We start from the raw sequence: 22,282 nt of genomic DNA, 5'->3' as shown, positions 1-22,282 counted from the left end.
TAGTCTTTCAAATTGTTTTTTTTTTCACATGGCTTATTTGAATGTAATAATTTAGGTACTAATTTTTTATTTCGTTTTGTTTATTATTTTATTTTGTACAACTAATTTTGTGTGTCCATCATACTTGGTTTTATTATTTATGCATATATATTTATATTTTAATGTCATTTTATATATTTTAACTGGACACATATTTATAACAGCGTTTAGTTGACATGTATATCCAGTATAAATATTCGTTTCATAAAAAAAAATAGTTCTTGGATGAAGAAGAAGAAAAAAGTTTTATTATTTCTACCCTTGCAAACATAAAGTTTAGACTAGTTTGTGTTCTTTTTTGAAGTTCTGCACAGTTGAGGGCTTCGTTATAAGTAGCCTTGTTTTTCTACGTAATAATCTAGTATCTCCTATTGTATTTAATTGTCCCCCTGAAAATAAAGTAAACTAAATGTTATTTAATGTCGGACTGGCGAATTTTTAGGGGATAAAGTTTATGAAATTAAGAAATGTATGTTCAACTTGCGTAATTATTACTCTATTTCATCAGGCTCAATTATAATAATTTTTATAAAAAAAAACGTAGTTTCAGATGAGGTAAAATAAATAACCAAAATCTTTTATTCAAGTAAAGACAGGGAAATGGCGTCAATGAATTGTACACACTAATAATCAAATTTTGTATTCCAATCCTGTTCATAATATTATTAAAATTCTCAGTTTTTATGAATATCGCAAAACTTTTCGTAAGTAATTAAGAAACAGCGTATGATTATATACAAATTTGTGTATCTGTATTTACATATACTAGTCGATGGCACGTGGAAAAATCCATGGGTTCGCCCGTCTTTCTTATACCGCATTACGCATGTCTCGCTACTTGCGGTATTATTTTTTGTGACAGACAGACGTAGACGGGTACTATAATACAGATACAGATATTCCGAAAAGCTTTGTGATAATAAATAAATAAATAAACTATACTAACTCAAATTATTTCACCTAATTTAAATATGGCGAACAAAAAATTATTAAAAAATATAATTTCTTTAACCACAAAAAATATTGAAATACTTTTAGTTATACAACAAATCCAGTTCTTCTTAAACGCCTTCGTAATGTGCGCTTAAGCTCGAATCTAATTTCAGCGGAGCGAAATCCATAAATAAACGTGTTCCAAAAGGAATTCGTAATAGCTGGAAGATAGGTCCACTGTTCCACGTATGTTTGCAAAGTAGACGAGTTACCAGCGTATGCTTTGTACAGGATGCAAATGGCGGCGGGTAAGTAGCAGATTCCATGTGTGATTAAAACTTTTATGGCAACTTTAAGAGACTTTTTATGATTATCATGTCTCGACGTCGTTATATCATTATGACGATATAACCGCTTATAGACACAAACTTGACATATTATAATGGAGATGAAAACAAAACAACTGTATACTCCAAAAAAAAATTGATACCCTTCTAACAAAGGGTGGTAAACATATACAGCTATTAAAGGAAGTACAATAAAAATACACCATATTCCAGCAAGCACTGACGACAACGTGTTTTTTCTTATTAAAACGCGAAATGTAATTGGTTTAAAAACAGCTACGAACAATTCGGAAGCGATGAATGCTGTTCCAGTTATCGATACGGTAACAAACATGAACCCAAATGAAAATAGCATACGGACGACTACGCAATTTACGTTTCCATGGTAATAACTATAAAACAACATGGCATAAGCTGGTACGGTCAGCATACCTAACATTAAATCAGCAAATGATAACATGATAAACAAAATATTATATGTCTTTCTTAAGCGCTTGTTTGATAACACTAATAATAAAAATACACCATTTGAAATGACAATAGCGCATGCGCAGATAAGTGTCACGAAAGAAATAGCAATGTGATTATATCTTGCAGATTCTGTGGATGATATTAACGGAGTATAAAACTCACACCATAATTTCAAAGCAGTTTTATTCATCGGAAGAATTTATGTCGCAAAGGTCAACAAATGCAAAACTTTTAAATCTATGTACTATTTGATCAAATATTGTTGTTGCTATTTGTTAAAATTACATTTCGTTTGTTTAACGAAATTAAGAAAAACAAAGCCAAAGCCAGCTGCATCGAATGTAACTAATTGTACAAAAATATTAATACTTTGTGAACAAAAGAAAGGCATAACAAAACATTTTATGTGCTTTTAAACAACGCTTCTTAATTATAACCTTAACAAAGAAAATAGAGAAATATCATTACCGAAAAAAACGAGTACACAAAGAATTGAGTTTAGAGCTAAAATACAAGGCCTTGGTTGAACTTGACGAGGGAAAAAACTAACAAAAAACACTGCGTCCAATAAGAAAAAAAATCAAAAATTGTTGAGGCTTTTCAAAAAGCCAGTGCTTTTACTAAAAGAGTTAAAGCAGACAAGTGCCATCAAATTAATAAAGCTGTTTACAATGGTTCAAAAAATGAGATCAGAAAATGCCCAATCAACGGTGTTCCCATCAAGTAAAAGGCATTGTACTTTGCAAAGGAACTAAACGTGGAAAATTCCTCAGAAGGATGGCTAGAGAAACTGAAAAAGAAAACGGCTTAAGATGCGTTTTGTTTTATTAAAAATATGTTTACAAAGGTTTAGGTAGTCGTTCCTTTAAAATAGCCATATACTTTTTCTTCAGCTTAACTGCTGCAATCGACATGGAACATTCGTTTTAAATTCATCAAGTGAAGGAGTCCATGAGCTCTTGTATAATCCATAACAAAAGGTAGAATTTATGTCGCTAAGATCAACAAATGCAGACCTTTTAAATTGTGTATTGTATTTGAACTAAAGTTTCATATCAAAAACAAGGTGGCTACACCTTGTTTTTGATATGATATCTTTAAACTATTTGAGAAAATATTGTTCTAATTGCCTCTTTGTTAAAATTACATTTCGTTTGTTTAACGACATTAAGAAAAACAAAGCCAAAACCAGCTGCGTCGAATTTAGCTTTGCAAAAACCAAACAAAGTTTTCTTTTTCTAATTAACAAAGCTTGTAACTGATTGTACAAAAATATATTAATACTTTGTGAACAAAAAAAAACATAACATTTTATGTGCTTTCAGAACAACTCTTCCTAATTATTACCTTAACAAAGAAAATAGGAAAGTACCACTACCGCAAAACGAGTACACAAATAAGTTTAAAGCTAACAAGCCTTGCTTGAACTTGACGAGGGAAAAAACTAACCAAAAAAGTTTGATTCTTGTTTGAAGTTCCATAAAACATTATGTCCATTTGAAGAAAAACGTAAAATTGTTAATGCTTTTCAAAAAGGCAGTGCCTCTACCAAAAGAGCTAAAATTGACAAGTGCCATCAAATTAATAAAGCTGTTTACAATGGTTCAAAAAATGAGATCAGAAAATGCCTAATCAACGGTGTTCCCATCAAGTAAAAGGCATTGTACTTTGCAAAGCAACTAAACATGGAAAATTCTCAAGCCTCAGAAGGATGGCTAGAGAAACTGAAAAAGAGGAAGGCTTAGAATGCGTTTTGTTTTATTAAAAATATGTTTACAAAGGTTAAGGTAGTCGTTTCTTTAAAATAGGCATATACTTTTTCTTGCCCTATACTTTTTCTTCAGCTAAACTGCAATGGACATGAAACTTTCATTCCCAATTCATCAAGTTCTATACATGATCACCCATAACAAAAGACATAGATATTCTTGATTTATGGGGTATCTAATGCTTCCATGATCTTCTTTTATCACTTCGCAAAACAATCAATTAGATTTAGTTCCGCAACTCGTTAAACAGGATCTGCGTGCAAACCAGAGAGATAAGTGAAGTGGAAGGAGATACCGCAGTATATTACCAAGTGGTGGTGATGGAGGACGTGGTGGTTGTAAGAAGGAAAGGACTTAAACCCTCTATTAATTTTAAAAATACTAAGGAACACTAAAAAATAGCAGTATCGATTTTTTGTTTCCCAAAACCAATTCTTTAAGTTAGTTACTTAGTCTCTTGAGTCAAGTCTATGCAACCCTTAGCAATTCATTTCCATATAAATTACGTGTAGTCATTTTTCTTACTTTATTGTGGCTGACTTAGCTAACTAGTAAGCTTTAGTGTAAATAAAATAAGTTTAACTCACTATTCTGTTTTAAACTGCAGCCGATGCGGGTGGGGGTCTAACACAAAATGATAACCAAAAACAATTTAATAGGTATGTATCGCGAGATCGGCTATTTATTTGAAAGTAGGTTTCATAACAATTTCCATTTCAATGATTACTCATCTACAATTCTGTTTATAGTTTTTGAAAAATAGCAGTTGTTAGATCGTTTTTTGGCAAAAAGCTTTGCTTGAGGATTGGTCCATATCTTTAACGGGAGTAAGGATGGCTGAAAATGCGCTAATTAGAATTTCTACGATATCTGCAATAATAGGCTATGCTAAAGTTAGCAAGAATAATCACAGTTTGAATTTTTTAATCTAACCAAATAAGTTCGTTGAGTACATAAGCCAGTTGAGAACAATCTTTTCTGACATCAAGACAGCGATACAAACATGACCCTGGAAGGAAGCTTGTCCGATATGAAACCTGATTGGCGCTGATGAGTTGCTAAGCAATGCTATTGTTATTGCTACTAAGCCATGAGAGTATAAGAAAAGACACCATATAGTGATACAGCTTAAATAGAAATATTTCAATAGCTGGCACAGTTTAATAAATAAAAAATAAAACTATCAAGATAACACCAAATAGAAAGGAAATCAACTTGGTATAAGGTGGACGGCAAACTTTAATTTTTAGCTTTATGGAGAGATTGACATTACATAAAATTACTTGCTCAGAGACCCAGTGTCGTCCATGTCATTATGTTTGACATTATTTCCTTTGTAGACAAAATATTTTTTCACAAAATGTTTTTTGCAAAATGTACACCACATGTCTTAATTTATTCGTATCAGGTTGTGGTTAGCAGGCATATTTTTTACTTTACTAAATTTTGGTTACCACATAAAACACAAAAATCCAGTTGGTTAACTTGTTATAGCCATCTTTACATTAAACGCACATTTATCCGCTTAATTCAAGAACATTAGAAGTGCAATAACGGTGTTAAAAGGGTTACTAGTTTGAAACTTGTTATGGAGTACTTTTAGACCAATCTGATAAAAATATTTGGTAAATAATTCTTGCTAGTCATTTAGACATGCCATGAAAGAATTTCAGGCAAATTGAACTGTAATCATATTTTAAGTGAAACTTTGATTGAGCACTGAACTTGGCGTGGTTAAATTTACGATCAACTAAAGACAGTGCTAATATTCTACATGCAATACCATCTGTCACAAATATTACTCTTTAGAGAATATTAGATGATGCTCATTGAAAATAGGTCTCCCCAAATCTCACAAATTCATTTTGCAAAAAAGTTTCTTGTTTTAATAAGACATGATGTTGATCCCATTTTTACAGGCACTGTTTTGTTAAAGCATGTCGAATTGAATGTTTGTAGATATAGCTCACCACTGTGATATATTATCTCAAGACTTTTAATACTAATGCAAAAAAGTGAACATAACAATTCACAAAATAAGTCCAAACGAGGTAGTAGTAACCTTTTTAGTTATAAGTGCCATAACTTCAGTAAAAATTAAAATATCGACTTCAGATATGGTATTATATGGTTTAATGAAATTCATCTAAAGAATAGGTCCGTTATCATCATAATTTTAAGAGTTCCAGTATTTAGACAGCATTGTGATTTTGACTCAGATACAGGTTCAAAAAATATTAAAAGCAATTCGAACCTTAGAAATAGTAAACAATAGAAACAGTAAATTATTTCAGTAAAGGAAAAATTTATTCACAAGAAACATCTTTTTACTTTTACGATGAGAATGCCTAATTAATCCTTACGGTTGCATTTTGAATATTATTTTTAAGCAGAATGAAAACAACCAACAATGGGCAGTCAAATAAAATGCCTATTTATTATTTTGGTCCGGCATGCCCAAAATAATTCCTCAAAAGTTATTCCTTAAGCAATTTTTTTCCTAAGGTAGCACACATTTCCTTGATTTACCAATACTTTTTAAACAAATTAGATCACATGTGGACTTTTCAAACCATTTCAACACTTTCGATAAATTTTTTGAATTATTAAAATTGTATATCCAATGTGTGTTATAAAATGTAAGCTTGTTAAGTAAAAAATAAAAAAAGGACGTTTTAAAAACATTTTAAAACAAGAGAAGAGCAGCATTTATCAGGGAAGGGGTGCATTTTTGGGGAACGCTAAAGCCATAAAATGCAAAAGCAAAGATGAGAAGGGTCCTAAGGTATTACACTTTTTTTAAGCTAGTTTTCATCCACATGTAAGGTTTCCTCCAGCTTTTTGAACTTTTTATCAATTGCTAAATGTAACTGCAATATAGGAGTTCACAGTTTCAGTTAATTATTGTTTAAAAAAATCACCCTTTTGTTATGATACTTTTATTAAGAGCAACTTTGGGATTCATATAGCAAAATTTTGGTCATCATATGAAAGCTGCAATGCACACACATAGTTATGCATGCACACAAAAAAAAGAGTTCTAATATTAGTCAAAATAAAAAATATATATAAAAAAACGTTTCAAAAAACATTCAATCAGGTAGCCAAAATCACATGACCATTTGAAAATTATGTAGCAATTTTTGCACCTCAGATAAACAACAAAGTTATATACTCAATTGGGCAAATCACTTACCAGCCTTCAACAAGTTTTCCTCAGCTACAAGTTTTGCAATCTAGTGCTTGATAGTCAACCAATTCAGTAAAATACACATAACTAAAATGCATGAATTTCACGTATACGATAGCCTCAATAACAATAAAAGCAATATGCGAGCAGCTTGTCTGCCGCGTATAAAAGGAATAAAAACAAAATCAGTGCTCATATCTGTGAAGATTTTCAATCGCATGTATTTCCAAAGTACCGCAAAATAACTTTAAATCCCCGAAGACCTGAAATGTTTGAAAATAGAGAACTTCTCAGGTTAAAAACAAATTTCCTTGTTTTTTTCCGAAAAAAACTAATCAAGTATGATCGACGTTTAAAACAAAGTCATACTTCCTCTGAATACAAGCTTTGCGATGATAAAAGTATATTACAACTTAGATGTATTATTAATCCATGTCTTTATTTTTTTATACATTTTTGGGAACATGTCGATCCTGAGCAGAAAGTGACTAGATGTCTTCCTGAACTCTTTAAAGACATATTTTAAAATAAGTGAAGTTTATATACAGATAAAAATTATAAATTATTATTTATAAGACGATCCCCCTCCCTCCCCTGGATAATTTTCCCAAAATTCATGAATTGGCTCCTTTTTTCTGAAGCAACATTTTATAAGCTGTTTGAATATTTATACTTATATGGAATTGAAGATTTATGAAAGCATTATGGTAAGGGTCGTGCCACTATTTTTTATTTTTTTCTGAAATCAATTAAGCGCCCAAAGATTAAATAAAAGTTGAATTAACATATCTTCTTATAAATTTTAATATTTCTTGTCATAAAATACAAAAAAATACCTAAAAAATCAAATTTTTCTTGATATCTAGTTAAAATTAAAAAAAAAACCCGAATGCTTACAGGTTTGGTTCCCAATAATTGTTGTGCAACTTTTTTTGTGAAACTATAGTGGAGACAGACATTATGCAACTTGTATTTCTCTTTTATATTAAAACGATAACAAGGGTGTTTATATTGAAAGATGGGAAATTTCTTTTGCTGTGACAAAAAAAAATATCTTTACATTCCTTTTCCTTCTGTTGTTGTTTCAAAGTGAAAACAAACATTGCTGTAGTAACAGGTTATGTAAAAAACATTTTATTTTCCTTCCGTGCGGACGCCAAAAAAAAGTAAACTCCCTGTAATGCTACTGACACCCTCGTCCCCAGGTTTTTTGTCTTTTTGATATGAGAGAAGACGACTAAAAATACCCTGGTATTGTTGAGCGATTTTGGCCAATACATGACCAGATTATGCGACACGTCATACCTTAATTTATGCGGCTAACAATGGCGGAACTTTAGCAGGCATAATTTTATATTCCAGCGCAACAGAAAATTTTTGTCTCACGAGTAAAATATACAAGAAAATTTATCTTGGTAACTGCAATAAGCGTCTGTCAAGTTAAAAAAAAGATGTGCTGTTTTATTAGCAGGTTACATAATACTTTAATATAGTTTAGCTAGCTAGGTACTACCTGGAAAACTTAGATAGTTCATTGTTAGGTTTCAAATCATACTTATGAATATATTTGAACCATGAAAAAAACAAAGAATTAAAAAGAAAGATATGTGTAGACAGCTTCAGGTATAATTAAAGCTTGCCTTAGACATTCAGACATTCTGCTATGTAAAACAGCAGAATAATTAAGGGTATTTTAGAAAATTATTTTTTGCAAGAACAAATTTTTGAAATACTTTTAACTTTTTATACGAGAACTAATTTTTTGGGAAGAATAAAGTTCTACTCTTGTTTAAAATACCTTCTTAATATGAATACAAGTATAAACAAATTTCTGAGCATGCCATGTTTACGTCACATGAACAGAAAATGCTCATGTCTATTCTGTTCTGAGCAAAGTGAATTGAGTTAAACTTGTTCTTTGCAGAGAATTGTTTAGCCAATCAGGTTATTTCATTTTGTGAGGATTGCGAAGTGTGTTTACTTTCTGTATAAAAATCACTATGAAATGGATACAAGTAGAAAAATTTTTCTTCTGTACCTGTCCATTTTATACCATGGAATATTTTCTTGAAGTGAAAAATAGCTGTTAAGGTGCCGTGTAAAGTGAGCTATAAAATACTTCTTGTTGGAAACCATACCTTTTGCAAAAAATAAAATAATAATAAGGACTAAAATCTTGCTATAGCTTGTTTTTATGTTGGCTTGATAAATTTGAGTACAAAAATATTTCCACTTTTATCATAATTTCTGAGTTTCTGAATTTGGTACACCAATAAACAATTTTCGGGACACCAATAAACAATTTTTGACAGTTTATCAATTTTGACAAAGATACATTTACAAAAAACATTATGAGCAATTCTCGTTATTGAAATTGTCAGATAGGATCTAAATAAAAATATGTACCATGCTTGATTGCTGCGGTATCCCACTCTTTTTTTTAAAAGAAAATTTAAGAGATTTTTTTGAGGAGATTTTTGTCATATCTGAGGAGCTTTTGTTAACAAAACTGAGGAAATGAAGCGAAAATTTTGCACTAAAATAAAGGAACAAACAGATGGGCATCTCAGTATTTTCTTACAAAAGATAAGTGTTTGCAGACCACAACAAATTGTGGTAATTCAAAATAAATAATATAAAAACTATATAAAAAATAACTAAATCTCAAAAAGGTTTTAACAGATTTGAGAAAAAAACCCAATTTTTTAAAAAAAGAGGTCATTTGAGGAGAATTTAGGAGACATTTTGACATCAGCGTCAGCGTCAGCGTTAAGCTGCGAGTAGGTTGATTTTACCTACCTCTGCATGAATACAGTTAAGGTATTATTGAATTTATAGATTTCTCCGAGACGCTAAGATTCCCCCTTCTTCTTCTTCTTGAAAAAATTCATTAATATAAGTAAATATTTAATAAAGTTTTAAAAATAGGTTCCACAGAAATATACATATTTGTAGAATTTATCCTTTTGCATCTGATTTTAAACAAAAATGTTGCTATTGCGTTTTATGGAAAAGTAAAGTCTCTAATCCTATCGTTGAAAAAGTTGATCTAGTTATAAACTAGCTAGGTGTAAAAAAAAAGTACGAAGCTAAATTCATAAAGATAGCTGTTATCAGCACGTCTGCAGTAGATTTTTCATCATCTACTACATGCTAAGGAACCTTGTTTTCGCAAGCTTAGCTTAGCTACAACATACAAACACTTGCTAGAAGACAGGACTGTTCTTTTATTACTTCAGGAGTCTACTATTCTTTCATAATTAATGTACAACGCAACACCAAGACTGAGTCAGTTATGTTTTAATAAATCGAAAAGAGGGTGATACGGGCGATTTCTGGTGACTTTTCGAATTAAATTGACGGTTGTCCGCCGAAACCGTTTCCACTTTCCCGAACACGCCCGAACTCGCCCGGAACATTCCCGAAATGCAACACTTTGTAACATAGACATGGCGGACAACAGTTGAAAGAATGCGTTTGAGGAGAAAGGAGTTAATAAAGTTTATATATAAGTTATTTATCAAGTTAATCTTATTAAAAATCATAAAGAATAGTTCTTTTAAGAACTTCGCTACCACATAGTTAGTTCATTTTAATTTTTATACTTTTTTAAGTAATTCGAGAGTCATTTGTGGTGATTTTTTAGGGAGGGAGGGGGCATTGTTCGGGACTATACGGGTTTTTTCGGGCAAATACCTGATTTTTTTTCAAACCACCGAACTCGCCCGAAAACGCCCGCACTTTTTAGTGCGTATGCAGCTTATCGACGCCCTTGTAATCTAACAAAGTAACACCAAAACGTTTTTCACAAAATTTGCTAGCTTTATAAAGTCTTGTTTACAAAACTGATTGATCACGGCTTCGTGCACCATTATTATTAACTTGGAAGAGTGCTGACTAAGGAAACAAATCATCATAATTTTGCGAAAATGTAAAAGCCATTCATATTTCATAATCCGGTCAACGATAGGGTATTTTTCGACGTCATCTTTCAAATCAAAAAGTCAAAAAAACCTGGGGTCGAGGGTGAGGCTACGGAGACACGAAGTAACTTTTGCTGGCGATAGTAACACAACTGAATAATTACTATCGCGTATAAATAGTGCTCTGTATCGTTTTTTGGTTGCTTACAACTATAATTTGTTTACCAGTAACAACGTGCAAGATAATAATTTGATTTTGTGTCCGATTACCGCCAACTAACAGATATGGCCAGGGAAACGTTTTGTATTTGGTGTCGCTAATTTTAGCAATAACTAATAAATGTGATTTTTACTGACAGCTAATCAAAGTACGTAAGTTATACACAATGCTTTACCTCCAGTGATGGAAATTTTAACTGTTTTGTCTTTGACAATCGCGAAAATATTAAGTCTATTGCAATGTCCTAAAAAGTTTGGTGGCGCTTTTCCTAACTTTCTTTCATGTCAAAAGTATTAAATTGCTTTTCACACGTATTGTTTTTGTTTTTGCATCAACAAAAATAAAATCGATTTAATTGGATATATTGTTTTTAAAAATACAATCTGATCTTTTTTGCCCCCAATAACAAAAGTGCAATAATTTCTTTCTTTTACCTGTGTTATTTTTAGCACTGATATTACATTTTCGAAGCAGTGGGCGTTGTGATATATTTAAAGCTGCAATAATCCAGATATTCTGACTTAAAAGCAATTCTACAGTAATAGTCATATTTTGTTCAAAATGGTAGCCAAATTGATACTTTGTGTTGAGGTTGATAAAGGACCCCAATATGTGCGACAAACGAAACCGTAATTTTTTTCCATAGACGTACAACTAGTTGATTATGTTATTTTTAAAATTCGGGAAAACACACGATTTGAGACAATTACAACAAGCAAGCAACAAGTAAAAGCCGAAAAAATCACAATGAAAAATACAAGGCGGTTTACTAAAAAAAAATTTACTCTTTTTACCCGCAACTTGTTATTATCCTTTATAACGTATGCATGTGAGATAAAGGAGCATAGTGGTTTTAAGTCCTTGTTGAAAAACTTTATGCAGTTATTGGCGGGAGTAATAGAGGAAAAAATTTCGATTTTTGAAAAATAGAAAATCGTTGTGTTTTTCCCTTAAATATAAATTAATATTGTATAATGTAAATAAACTAAATTTACTTTAACGTGATTCAATGTGGTACCTGCAAGCGTCGAAGGAGTTCTTGTAAGATCTTCGCAGGCTAATGATTGGCTTTTCTAGAGTTTTTTTGTACTTTCTTGAACATAATTAAAACATGTTTCCTCTTCAAATGAAACATTGGGGTCAACATGAGCTAAAACTGTGACAATACAAAAAAAATAAAGATTAATAATAATAAAAAAATACATAAAATGAATCGTATTTGCTTCTTTTAATATTTCTTTAATATTCTTTAGTCACGCAAGTCAAGTCACGTTGATATGTACATGTTATATATAATTAGGCAATTCTGATCTTGTTTGTGTTGTTGTTGTTGTTGAGTTTTTTATATATGTTTTTACTTTTTTTCGGTTACTGCAGTTTAAAAACACCTTTGTAATGCACATCCGTTGAGATTAAAAAAAATGGCGCCCAGTGTATACTTTGACAAACAAGCATTAATAATGATTTTCGAGAACATCACCTGCAACATCAACTTAACTTTGAATTCAAAAGACACTAAGAGTTTAAATAAGTAAAATACAAGGTAAATAAAGTAAACAGCAGATTTCTGAAAAAATCTTATAACTTGAACTTATCCTGGCCTTGTCCAAGACATGTAAGCTAAGGCAGGACTTCCACAGTGCATTTTGGCGCCATATCTATAGCCTAAAGAATGTTCTGCATGCCTATTCTTAAAAAATTAGCAATTTCAGCTCTTTGGCGACAAGACACCCACGTAGTCATGATTAGTGAACTATTCTCTCAATAAATCAAAATTTTATCGTAGATATGTTGATGCCTCTTCCTGTCTTCGAAGATAAACACGAAGATAATTCTCTTGAGAATTTATTATGGAAATACAATGTGAGAACAACATACCTTTTTAGACGTGCATATTATAAACAAAAATGATTTGATCCTTAAAACTGATCATAAATTTACTTGCAATTTACTCAACTTAACTTACGTAAAATTTATACCTGCCTTACCTAACTGACTGTATCCTCAAAATACAGCATATCTAAGGTCATTCTATGAAAATTCATTTTCAATATGTTTGCAAGTTCTCATAATAGTCTAAAATTGATTGGCAAGTGTTAGTTAAAAATAATGTATGACTAAAATTAACATAAGAATCATTTTTAACTTTTTTAGGAATCAACATTACTTCTTATACGTTTATATGTTTATTACCGCTGGTTGTGACTCCACTAAGATATCCTACCTCCAGAAAATTGACTCCACTAAGATATCCTACCTCCAGAAAATTGACTCCACTAAGATATCCTACCTCCACAAAATTGACTCCACTAAGATATCCTACCTCCACAAAATTGACTCCACTAAGATATCCTACCTCCACAAAATTGACTCCACTAAGATATCCTACCTCCAGAAAATTCGAATAAACAAACATATCAAAAGGCACACTAATTCACATATTTTTAAACATTTTCATTTCAACGAGTTATGTTACTAAGTTTAAAACGATTGTTTTAAAATAATATTTAACGCTAAGGCAAGGTAATGTAAGGCTTTCATATCCAAAGGGAGAAGCCAAATCCCAATTCTAAAAATCCCTTTACCAGACATAGCCGAAACATGTTAAAAAAGGTGTTTTTACTTTTAAAGAACTTTGCACACTTTGTTATGTCACAATCTCTTAGATAAGCTAACCTTCCTCATATAAAAGCTATGTATTTTATGCATCAATAAAATTTTATGTGAACAAGATAGAGAATTTCTGCGAATTGTGTTGTTTTCGCTTTCTTTTTTTCTTACGAAGTGTACCCGTGTACCCGTTTTACACATAACATGTTACAATTATGATGTATATTACGCACTATCAGTGGTTATTTTTTATTTTTGTTATTTATTTTTTTGTTGGGGGGGGAGGTGGTTGGGCATGCTTAGTTTAGGGACTTGCTAAATTATAAAATTTAAGAAATTGTGTTATTGTATAAGCAAGCAATTTTACCAAATACATTGCATAAACAGTCGTGATAAGGAAATCAACAATACCATGTAAACAATTTTTGTAAAAACAAAAACTATGTTAGGTAAAAATGATTATTTATCCGAAAAGAAAATATTCATTAAAGGAATAAATTAAACGATATTTTATTGTGAATAAGAAAAACGTAATCAATGTATTAGCAAAAACAAATATTGTTTTTCATTATAGTTTTTTTATTGCATTTCTTTTGCTGCACCTAACTATGATATACAGTATAGAGCAGCTGTTGTGATAGTACCTACATTCGACTTCCATTACAAATAATTGCAAACTGCACGTGTGCCATTAACTTATAATACTAAATGGAAATCGACGGAGGTATGAAGACCTTATTCTTGTATATCGCAGAAACATCTAATGCTATGATGACCAACCTAAGAGATGGTTTCCTGATTGTATTATTGTTTAAAATAGAAAAATTTAGAACTTGACATTACAGGTTGTGAGAATAACATAGGTCTCATTATATCTAGATTTACCCACACGGTATGAACAAATGTGAAGATGCACCAAAGAAAATGAAATCGAGAGTAAACCCCCTAGTTTAATGCAAACCAAGCAATGAATAGACATTTACTAACGTAATGTTTAAAATAAAAGTACAGCATGACCTTTGCCAGTGTTGCTGTACTTATGAACAAGTCTGGTGGCGTTGCACAAGTAAGTACTACTTGTAATTTTGTGGTCGGCGGTAGCAATCCAACCTGGTCTAGAGATTTAAATCCTCTTGTACCTGTGGGTTTTTTTTTCAAAAAAATCATTGTTTGTCCAGGATTGGTATTAACATAGGTATTTGATCATAACAAGCAGCCTAGCTAATTTTTTTTTCGGAGTAATCGAGTATACGTTAATGCATAATTTCTTTTAGGTTTATCAAAATGCGACTTTTTTGGCTATTGGGGATTGTCATTTGCTTTGGCAATGTTTATGGAGGCTATGATGCTGAAGAGGTGGATAATCTGAAATTTCCTGAATGGCCAAAAGATTTTGCCTTTAGTGCAAATGGCAGACGTAAAGGAGAATACTGCATCTCTGTTACAACTGGACATCAGAAAAGCGATGATGATTATTTCTGTGTCAATATCCGAAAAGGTTTCCAAAATCCCTTGTTACACTGGATTCAAGGACGTAAGTTTTAACAGCATAATTTTTTCGCAGGCAGGAATTTATAACTACAAATCTATATATATTTTTATTTAATCTTATTTTTACTCTTACTTAACAAACTTCTTTACTATTTCGTAAACAGAACCTATAGCCGGATTTAAATGCACTGAAATATCTGAGCCAAATGATTCACAATTTAACGGAAATCGGTTTTTGTGCATCCCTCCAATGATACATTACAACTTCGAATGGTCACACAACGGAGAAATAAAGGGTATGAAATGTATCCCATTCGGTGATCAAAATAACGCACATTGGAAAAATAATTACTTATGCAGCGGCAAAGAAGAGGAGCAGCCTAACGATCGATACCCCATATGGCCAACTGAATTTAAATGGAGTTATGCTGGATCAATCCGTGGTTATGATTGCCTGGCCGTAGAGGAACCAAGTGAGCCTCTTAAGCACCATTGGGGAGATAACTTTTTGTGCGCAAAATCAGGAAAGGGAATGAAATCAATTGGTATGAAATGGTCTTGGAAAGGTAAGCAGCATTGGATTAAGTAGCGTAATTCTTTTTGATAAATAAAAAGCAAAATTTATTTACTTGCAAAAATATTAGGTTGAAATCTGTTGATCAAGTTTCTTTCTCAATTGTGAAAAGGAAATCTTCAAGCAAATTGACGTAAAATGTAACATCGCTTTTATAGGACCAATAAAGGGAATGCGTTGTACCAACATCAAAGAACCCGCTGATCCGCATCATTGGGGCGATAACTACCTTTGTGTTCCGCATGATTCTCCATATCAATTCCAATATTCAAATCACGGCTTAATCAACACAAAAGAATGCATTCAAATTATTGAGCCAAGTGATCCCAACACATGGGCAGATAACTTTCTTTGCGCAGAACACGACAAAAATGTAAGATATCCAAAATGGCCATCAGAGTTCAAATGGAGTTTTGCTGGAGTACTTAGGGATCACGAGTGTGTTGCCATTAGAGAACCAGGAGAACCAGCTAACCATCATTGGGGAGATAACTATTTTTGTGCAAGATCGGGAGTTACGTTTAAACCTGTCGGCATGAAATGGTCCTGGAAAGGTAAAACAAAATGAATTACTTATTTCTAATTGAGCATTTAAGGCAATGTTAATGCGATTGCATAAGCTTCCGCAAAACTATTTAGTTCTTTAAGAGTCTCTTTAAACAATAATGACTGGCTTTTTGTATTATTATTAATAGATTTCATACTTCCATTTGTTACATTACATTATTTAGTTGACTCATACCCTGATTTAACCCAAAACACTTAATTACAAACTGATATGATTGCTAGTTCTCAAGCAATGCCATGTCTCATACCATTTAGCATATTTCTTTTTGAATTGTCGCGACAATTCCTTTAGTACGTTTAAAAAACATGTACAAAAGTACGAATGCTCAAACTTCTATCATGCAGGTCCTATCAAGGGAATGCGTTGTACTAACGTCAAAGAACCTGCTGACCCCCACTATTGGAGTGATAACTATCTTTGTGTGCCGAATGATTCCCCATACAAATTCGAATACTCTCACGCTGGACCTATTAATAACAAAGATTGCATCCAATGGAACGAACCAAGTGATCCACATACTTGGAAAGATAATTATGTGTGCTCAGTAGATCAAGATAAACACAAACGCTATCCAAAATGGCCTTCCGAGTTCAAGTGGAGTTACGCAGGTGTTTTGAGTGGCTACGATTGTCTTGCGATTAGGGAGCCTAGCGAGCCAGCTAAACACCATTGGGGAGATAATTACTTGTGTGCAAAATCAGGAAAGGACTTAAAAACTATTGGAATGAGGTGGTCTTGGGCAGGTAAGTGTTAATGACATGTTAGGTGAGATGCCCCTGTAGTTTAAGATCGTAAGATGCTAATCAGATTACGTTTTATTTATAATGAAAGATCTGTTGTTTATGCTCTAATTCTTTAATAAAGAACGTAATGATTATGGAAAGAGAATAAAAAGGGATCGATCTTTAAACGTCAGAAATAATATTTATATAATTTACAGGCCCAATCCGGGGTATGCGTTGTACCAATATCAAAGAGCCGGCTGATCCTCATCATTGGGGCGATAACTATCTTTGTGTTCCACATGACTCTCCATATCAATTTCAGTATTCAAATCATGGTTTGATCAATTTAAAAGAATGCATCCAAATAACTGAGCCAAGTGATCCCAACACATGGGCAGATAACTTTCTTTGTGATGACAACTTAGATGAAATACAACGTTATCCTAGATGGCCTAGTGAGTTTTTATGGAGCTATACTGGAGCTAAAAGTGGTTATGATTGTCTTGCAGTTAGAGAGCCAGGAGAGCCTGCTAATCATCACTGGGGTGACAACTTTTTCTGTGCAAGATCAGGAAGAGAATTTAAATCTGTTGGCATGAAGTGGTCTTGGAACGGTAATGACTCGTTACTGCTTATATTTAGTTGCCATTTATTTACTTTGTCTTTTCGATTATTTATCAGAAATAAATATTAGTACTTTTCGATTTTAGTATGTGATTAGCGGGGAACCATCATCTAGTTAGATTTTGTTACAATAGCTTATTCTATTAATATAGGCCCTATCAAAGGAATGAAATGCACCAATATCAAAGAACCTGCCGATCCTCACTATTGGAGTGATAACTATTTATGCGTACCGAATGATTCACCGTACCACTTTAAGTACTCTCATGCTGGGCCGATCAATTTGAAGGAGTGCATTCAAATTAATGAACCAAGTGACCCCCACACGTGGAAGGATAACTACGTGTGCGCAGATAATGCAGAAAAATCAAAACGCTTCCCTCTGTGGCCATCAGAGTTTAAATGGAGCTATGCAGGCCCATTGAAAGGCTACAACTGTGTTGCCGTAAGAGAACCGAGTGAACCGGCTAATCATCACTGGGGAGATAATTTTTTCTGTGTAAAATCAGGAAAATCCCTGCGGTCCGTAGGAATGAGATATTCTTGGGCAGGTAAGTAAATAACTTTGACTAAAATTGTTTACTAGTTAACGCTATCAGGTCCAGTAATATTGACCATTACTCGAAACTACCCCTTTAATTTTTATGTACTCCTTGTAAAAAACTTTCTTTAGGATCATACTTAGAACTTGTAACTTACAACACAACTCTATTTTATTAAGAGGGATCGTTCTGTAAATTTTGGAAACGTAATTTGTTTTATTTTCGGGAGTTTTTCGCCGGATTTTACCTTTACTTATCTCGAAACATCGGATTTTCAGGAAGTTTGTGGCATTTTTTGCGAATTTTGTCTTGAAAAAAGAAGACTTGAAAATACGTTAGATAACTTTTATTTTGCCTACAAAAACTATAAATAGTATGTTAAAATTCGTTCTAGAACTAAATTGTTTGGATTATAAACAGCTGTTGGTATTTTAGACAAATTTTAAGCGTCCTATGACGTCACAGAAAAAAGTACTGACTCAAGCAAAAATTTAGTGTTGCTATTCGGTTCATTTTATTACGTAGTCTAAGTGTGCCAAGTTTTGATTTAAATTGTCAAGTCTGTAATAAGCGATTGAGGGGTGGTAACGCATATGAAATAGAGTTAAAACGTACATTTCTGTAAAATACAAATATCTTTTATAGGTCCAATCCGAGGCATGCGTTGCACTAACCTAGGGGAACCAGCTGATCCTCACCATTGGGGTGATAATCATCTCTGTGTTCCAAATGACACACCATATCATTTTAAGTTTTCATTTGCTGGACCTATTCATGGGCAACATTGCATTCAAATTACCGAACCAAGTGATCCACATACATGGAAAGACAACTACCTGTGTCATGGCGAATTAAGATATCCAGTATGGCCGAATGATTTTAGATGGAGCTTGGCTGGAAGGATTGCAGGCTATGACTGTCTAGCTATTATAGAACCTAGTGAGCCAGAGAAACACCATTGGCATGATAATTTCTTTTGCGTGAGATCGGGCGTTGGCCTGGTAACAGTCAATATGAAATGGTCATTCGCAGGTAGAGGAGCTATTCCATAAATGACTATTAAAACATTATTCTTCAGAATTTTAATAATTTACTGATTACTGATTACGTTTAAGTTAGGTTTGTTATCAATACGCTTTGGGTTGGTTGTTTCAGACTATGGAAGATGTGAACATTCTATGATATGTTTGGCAATTATATAACGTCTCTTTCCGGCCTTTCAGCACATCTGCTATGTTACAAAAAAAGACGAGCATCGTGAAAAAAAAGTTAATCGGATGTAAATTAAAAATTACAGTTTCATTTATTTATTTGTTTTTTTTATCCAATATGCTTTAGGGCCAATTAAAGGAATGCGCTGCACAAACATCAAAGAACCAGCGGATCCACATCATTGGGGCGATAATTACTTATGCGTACCAAAATCAAGTCCTTATCATTTTGCATATTCTCATGCTGGGAAGATTCACGGAAAAGAGTGCATACAATGGTTAGAAACCAGTGATCCCAACACATGGAGAGATAATTTTGTTTGTCATGCAAAAACTGGATACCCTAAATGGCCGGAAGATTTCGCATGGAGTATGGCAGGGCCAGTGAAAGGATACCAGTGCGTACAAATTAGAGAACCTGCTGATCCAGACACTTGGAATGATAATTATTTCTGCTGGAAGAGGGGCTCGGGAAGAAGGGATCCCCAATTAAGATGGAGTTTTGCTGGTAAGATTTTTCATGTTTAAATGTTCTTTTCGAAGTAAAAAAAAATCATGTTTTTTAATGATAATTATTGCAATGAAAAATTTATACCTTTCAGGTCCAATCGCCAATATGAGATGCACGCAAGTCTTGGAACCGGCTGATCCACACACTTGGCGAGATAACTATCTATGTGTACCAAAAGATTCACCTTACAATTTTGTTTGGTCATACGCAGGCGCCAAACGTGGTTTGTCCTGTGTACGATGGCATGAGGCAGCTGATAAACATACTTGGCATGATAACTTCATGTGTAACAAGAAATACAACTCTGTATAATTCTATTAAAGTCAGAATACATAAAGTATTTATCCTTCTTTCTTTGTTTTTGTTCACATATTAGATGGTATATTTTCCCCAGAATGTCTTTGCGTTTGATTGAGTCGTGGAAAACTTATGCAGTTGCAGCTCATGATATAAAAGGTTGAATATTTGCTGATTCGGCACATTTGCAGGCAAGCTCCCTTTTTAATATCGCATTTTTTTCTGTTGGTGAATGTCATAACCTGGTAATTTAACATGGATTTTTAGAATCGAGCGGAGTAAATGCTACTACAATATTCATAAGTATTGTCTGCAAATAACGGCGCTAAATATACTAAATTCGTCTTCGACCAGGTAATTAGGGAGTCAGGAGTAACTTCTATAGGTTCAATTTCATTGTATTCCTGCAGTGGCTGTGTTATTTGCTATGTAAGGTTCCAGTTGGTTGTTAGCTTGACCGACTGACTTTATGATATTTTGCAAATCGTAGCAACCAAGTCAATGTAGTCCAAGTGAAATTTTCCAACTTGCTCCATTAAAAAATTATAATTGCTTAGACCACTAGATGAGTCTAAAGAAGAGGATGGAAAATGGTATTAATATGATACTAGTCGATAAAGTCCTTGGAAAAATCGACTTAGGCAAGATTACGATGGAAAAGAAATGGAAAAGTTAATATACAAACATTTTCTTTGGAAATTCGTTTACACATTCCCTCTAATGCGTAGAGCTCGAAACGCTAATAAAAAAAAGGATTAAATAATGCGCCTCTGACGAACAGGTATGGGGAGATACAAAGGTTTCAAATTTTTCTGACGTCCCCACCTACAGTGCAAAAAATAAAATTTTAGCAATTCATAAATTCGTCTATTATTCCAAAACGGGTTCGGGTAATCAGGTGTGGTAGACTTGCCTAATTTGGTCCAAGGTGGTCACTAGTTACCCACGCGGTGAAAAATGACTAACGTCATTAACTCCACCAGTTATTTCCACCCGTTTTCAATTTATTTAGCCTTAAATTTCAAAGTGCAATGCAATGGACTCACTAATCTTAATACAGTGGCCGGGAAACCCGGCGTCGAATCGCCGGGATGAGCCACAAGTAACTGTTGTTGAACGCCCTAAGGAGCGCTTAAAAAGAACTGCAAACTGTGCGACACAGTCAGGTGGAGCGCTTTAGTACAGGTATGCCGTATGTCGTAAACCAAGTGAAGCGCACACACCATTATAGTGTTGCGACTGTAACATATTTTTCAAAAAAAACCTTTCCCGCAACAAAGGCTAAAATAAAAACACAGTTTACAACTGTTGTGACTCCGTCATAGAAAAAACAATCAGTCAATATTATTTTATTTTGCGGAATAGGTTTTTGTAAAAGAAAAGACAGCGGACTGAGCGCTTAGTACAGTTAAACGGTGTTACACAGGTGTATAGGGATAATACCCTTTTGAAAAAAAACTTTCTTGCAGACTCTATTTAAATGAAAACACAAGAAACAGTCCTTCGCTAGCACAGGGCTAAGCAGTTAGTCCAGGTAAACATTGTTGCACATTCGTACAGGCGTGTTTCCCAAGAAAGTTTAAAAATTAATTGTCACAGTTGGCTGACCTGCATAGGCGTAACAGCCTTTTCCAAAAAACAGTCTATTGTTAACACTGAGCTAACCGCTTAGTACAGTTAAACAGACTTGAACAGTACCCTTCTTTAAAAAAACCTTATCACAACTTCGGTTAAAATGCCAACACAGAAAACAGCCTGTCGTTACCCCTCCAGCTGAAGCAAATGCTGAGCTATTTTATTTACAAAAAAAGTTTTACCTACCTAGCTAGCTAAACTGCATTTAGCATAAGATTTATTGCTGAGAATATTGCCATATTGATAGCCAAACTGAATTTTTATACTCTTACTTTTTAGGTAAATATATGAGCTAGCTAAGTGGCTACATACTCGACATAAAAATAAATTTTGGGTTGGAGAAAAACCTCCTATACCAAACAAAATTAGTAAAAAGTAAGGCTATTAGCTAATAGAATATTCGTTCCTAGCCAAAAATTCTAAAACTGGTGCGTTTAAGATCTGTGCGTAGCTAAAAAATGACAATATATTTATCTTAACATTTTAGAACATACAAAAAACCAATGTTACGAAAATAAAAAACTTATAGAAGACAGAAAGGTGAAACAGACTTACAAACAGCACTGACCACCATTACTTTAAAAACTAAAATGGCCATCATG

General features: G+C 33.2%; 2 protein-coding genes across 2 annotated transcripts in view; one reads left to right on the top strand and one right to left on the bottom strand.

Annotated features, from left to right (window-relative positions):
- Positions 1-976: 976 nt before the first annotated feature.
- Positions 977-22,282, bottom strand: part of LOC130625396 (uncharacterized) — a 39,716-nt gene continuing 18,410 nt past the window's right edge. Inside the window, exon 2 of the mRNA XM_057440485.1 lies at positions 977-1,711. Coding sequence (XP_057296468.1) covers positions 1,078-1,711 — 634 coding nt within the window. The 3' untranslated portion in view covers positions 977-1,077. The remainder of the gene's footprint in view (positions 1,712-22,282) is intronic.
- Positions 14,416-20,097, top strand: LOC130625395 (uncharacterized). The gene is made up of 10 exons (XM_057440484.1): positions 14,416-14,568; positions 14,777-15,036; positions 15,158-15,559; positions 15,726-16,121; positions 16,480-16,878; positions 17,076-17,474; positions 17,637-18,035; positions 18,672-19,058; positions 19,365-19,745; positions 19,840-20,097. The coding sequence occupies exons 2-10, from the start codon at positions 14,787-14,789 to the stop codon at positions 20,058-20,060; spliced, it is 3,234 nt and encodes a 1,077-aa protein (XP_057296467.1). The 5' UTR covers positions 14,416-14,568; positions 14,777-14,786; the 3' UTR covers positions 20,061-20,097.

The sequence above is a fragment of the Hydractinia symbiolongicarpus genome, chromosome 14, assembly GCF_029227915.1.
Source record: "Hydractinia symbiolongicarpus strain clone_291-10 chromosome 14, HSymV2.1, whole genome shotgun sequence".
NCBI classification, from domain to species: Eukaryota; Metazoa; Cnidaria; class Hydrozoa; order Anthoathecata; family Hydractiniidae; genus Hydractinia; species Hydractinia symbiolongicarpus.
The sequence above is the reverse complement of the archived record's forward strand: the minus strand, read 5'-3'. Positions and strand labels throughout refer to the sequence as shown.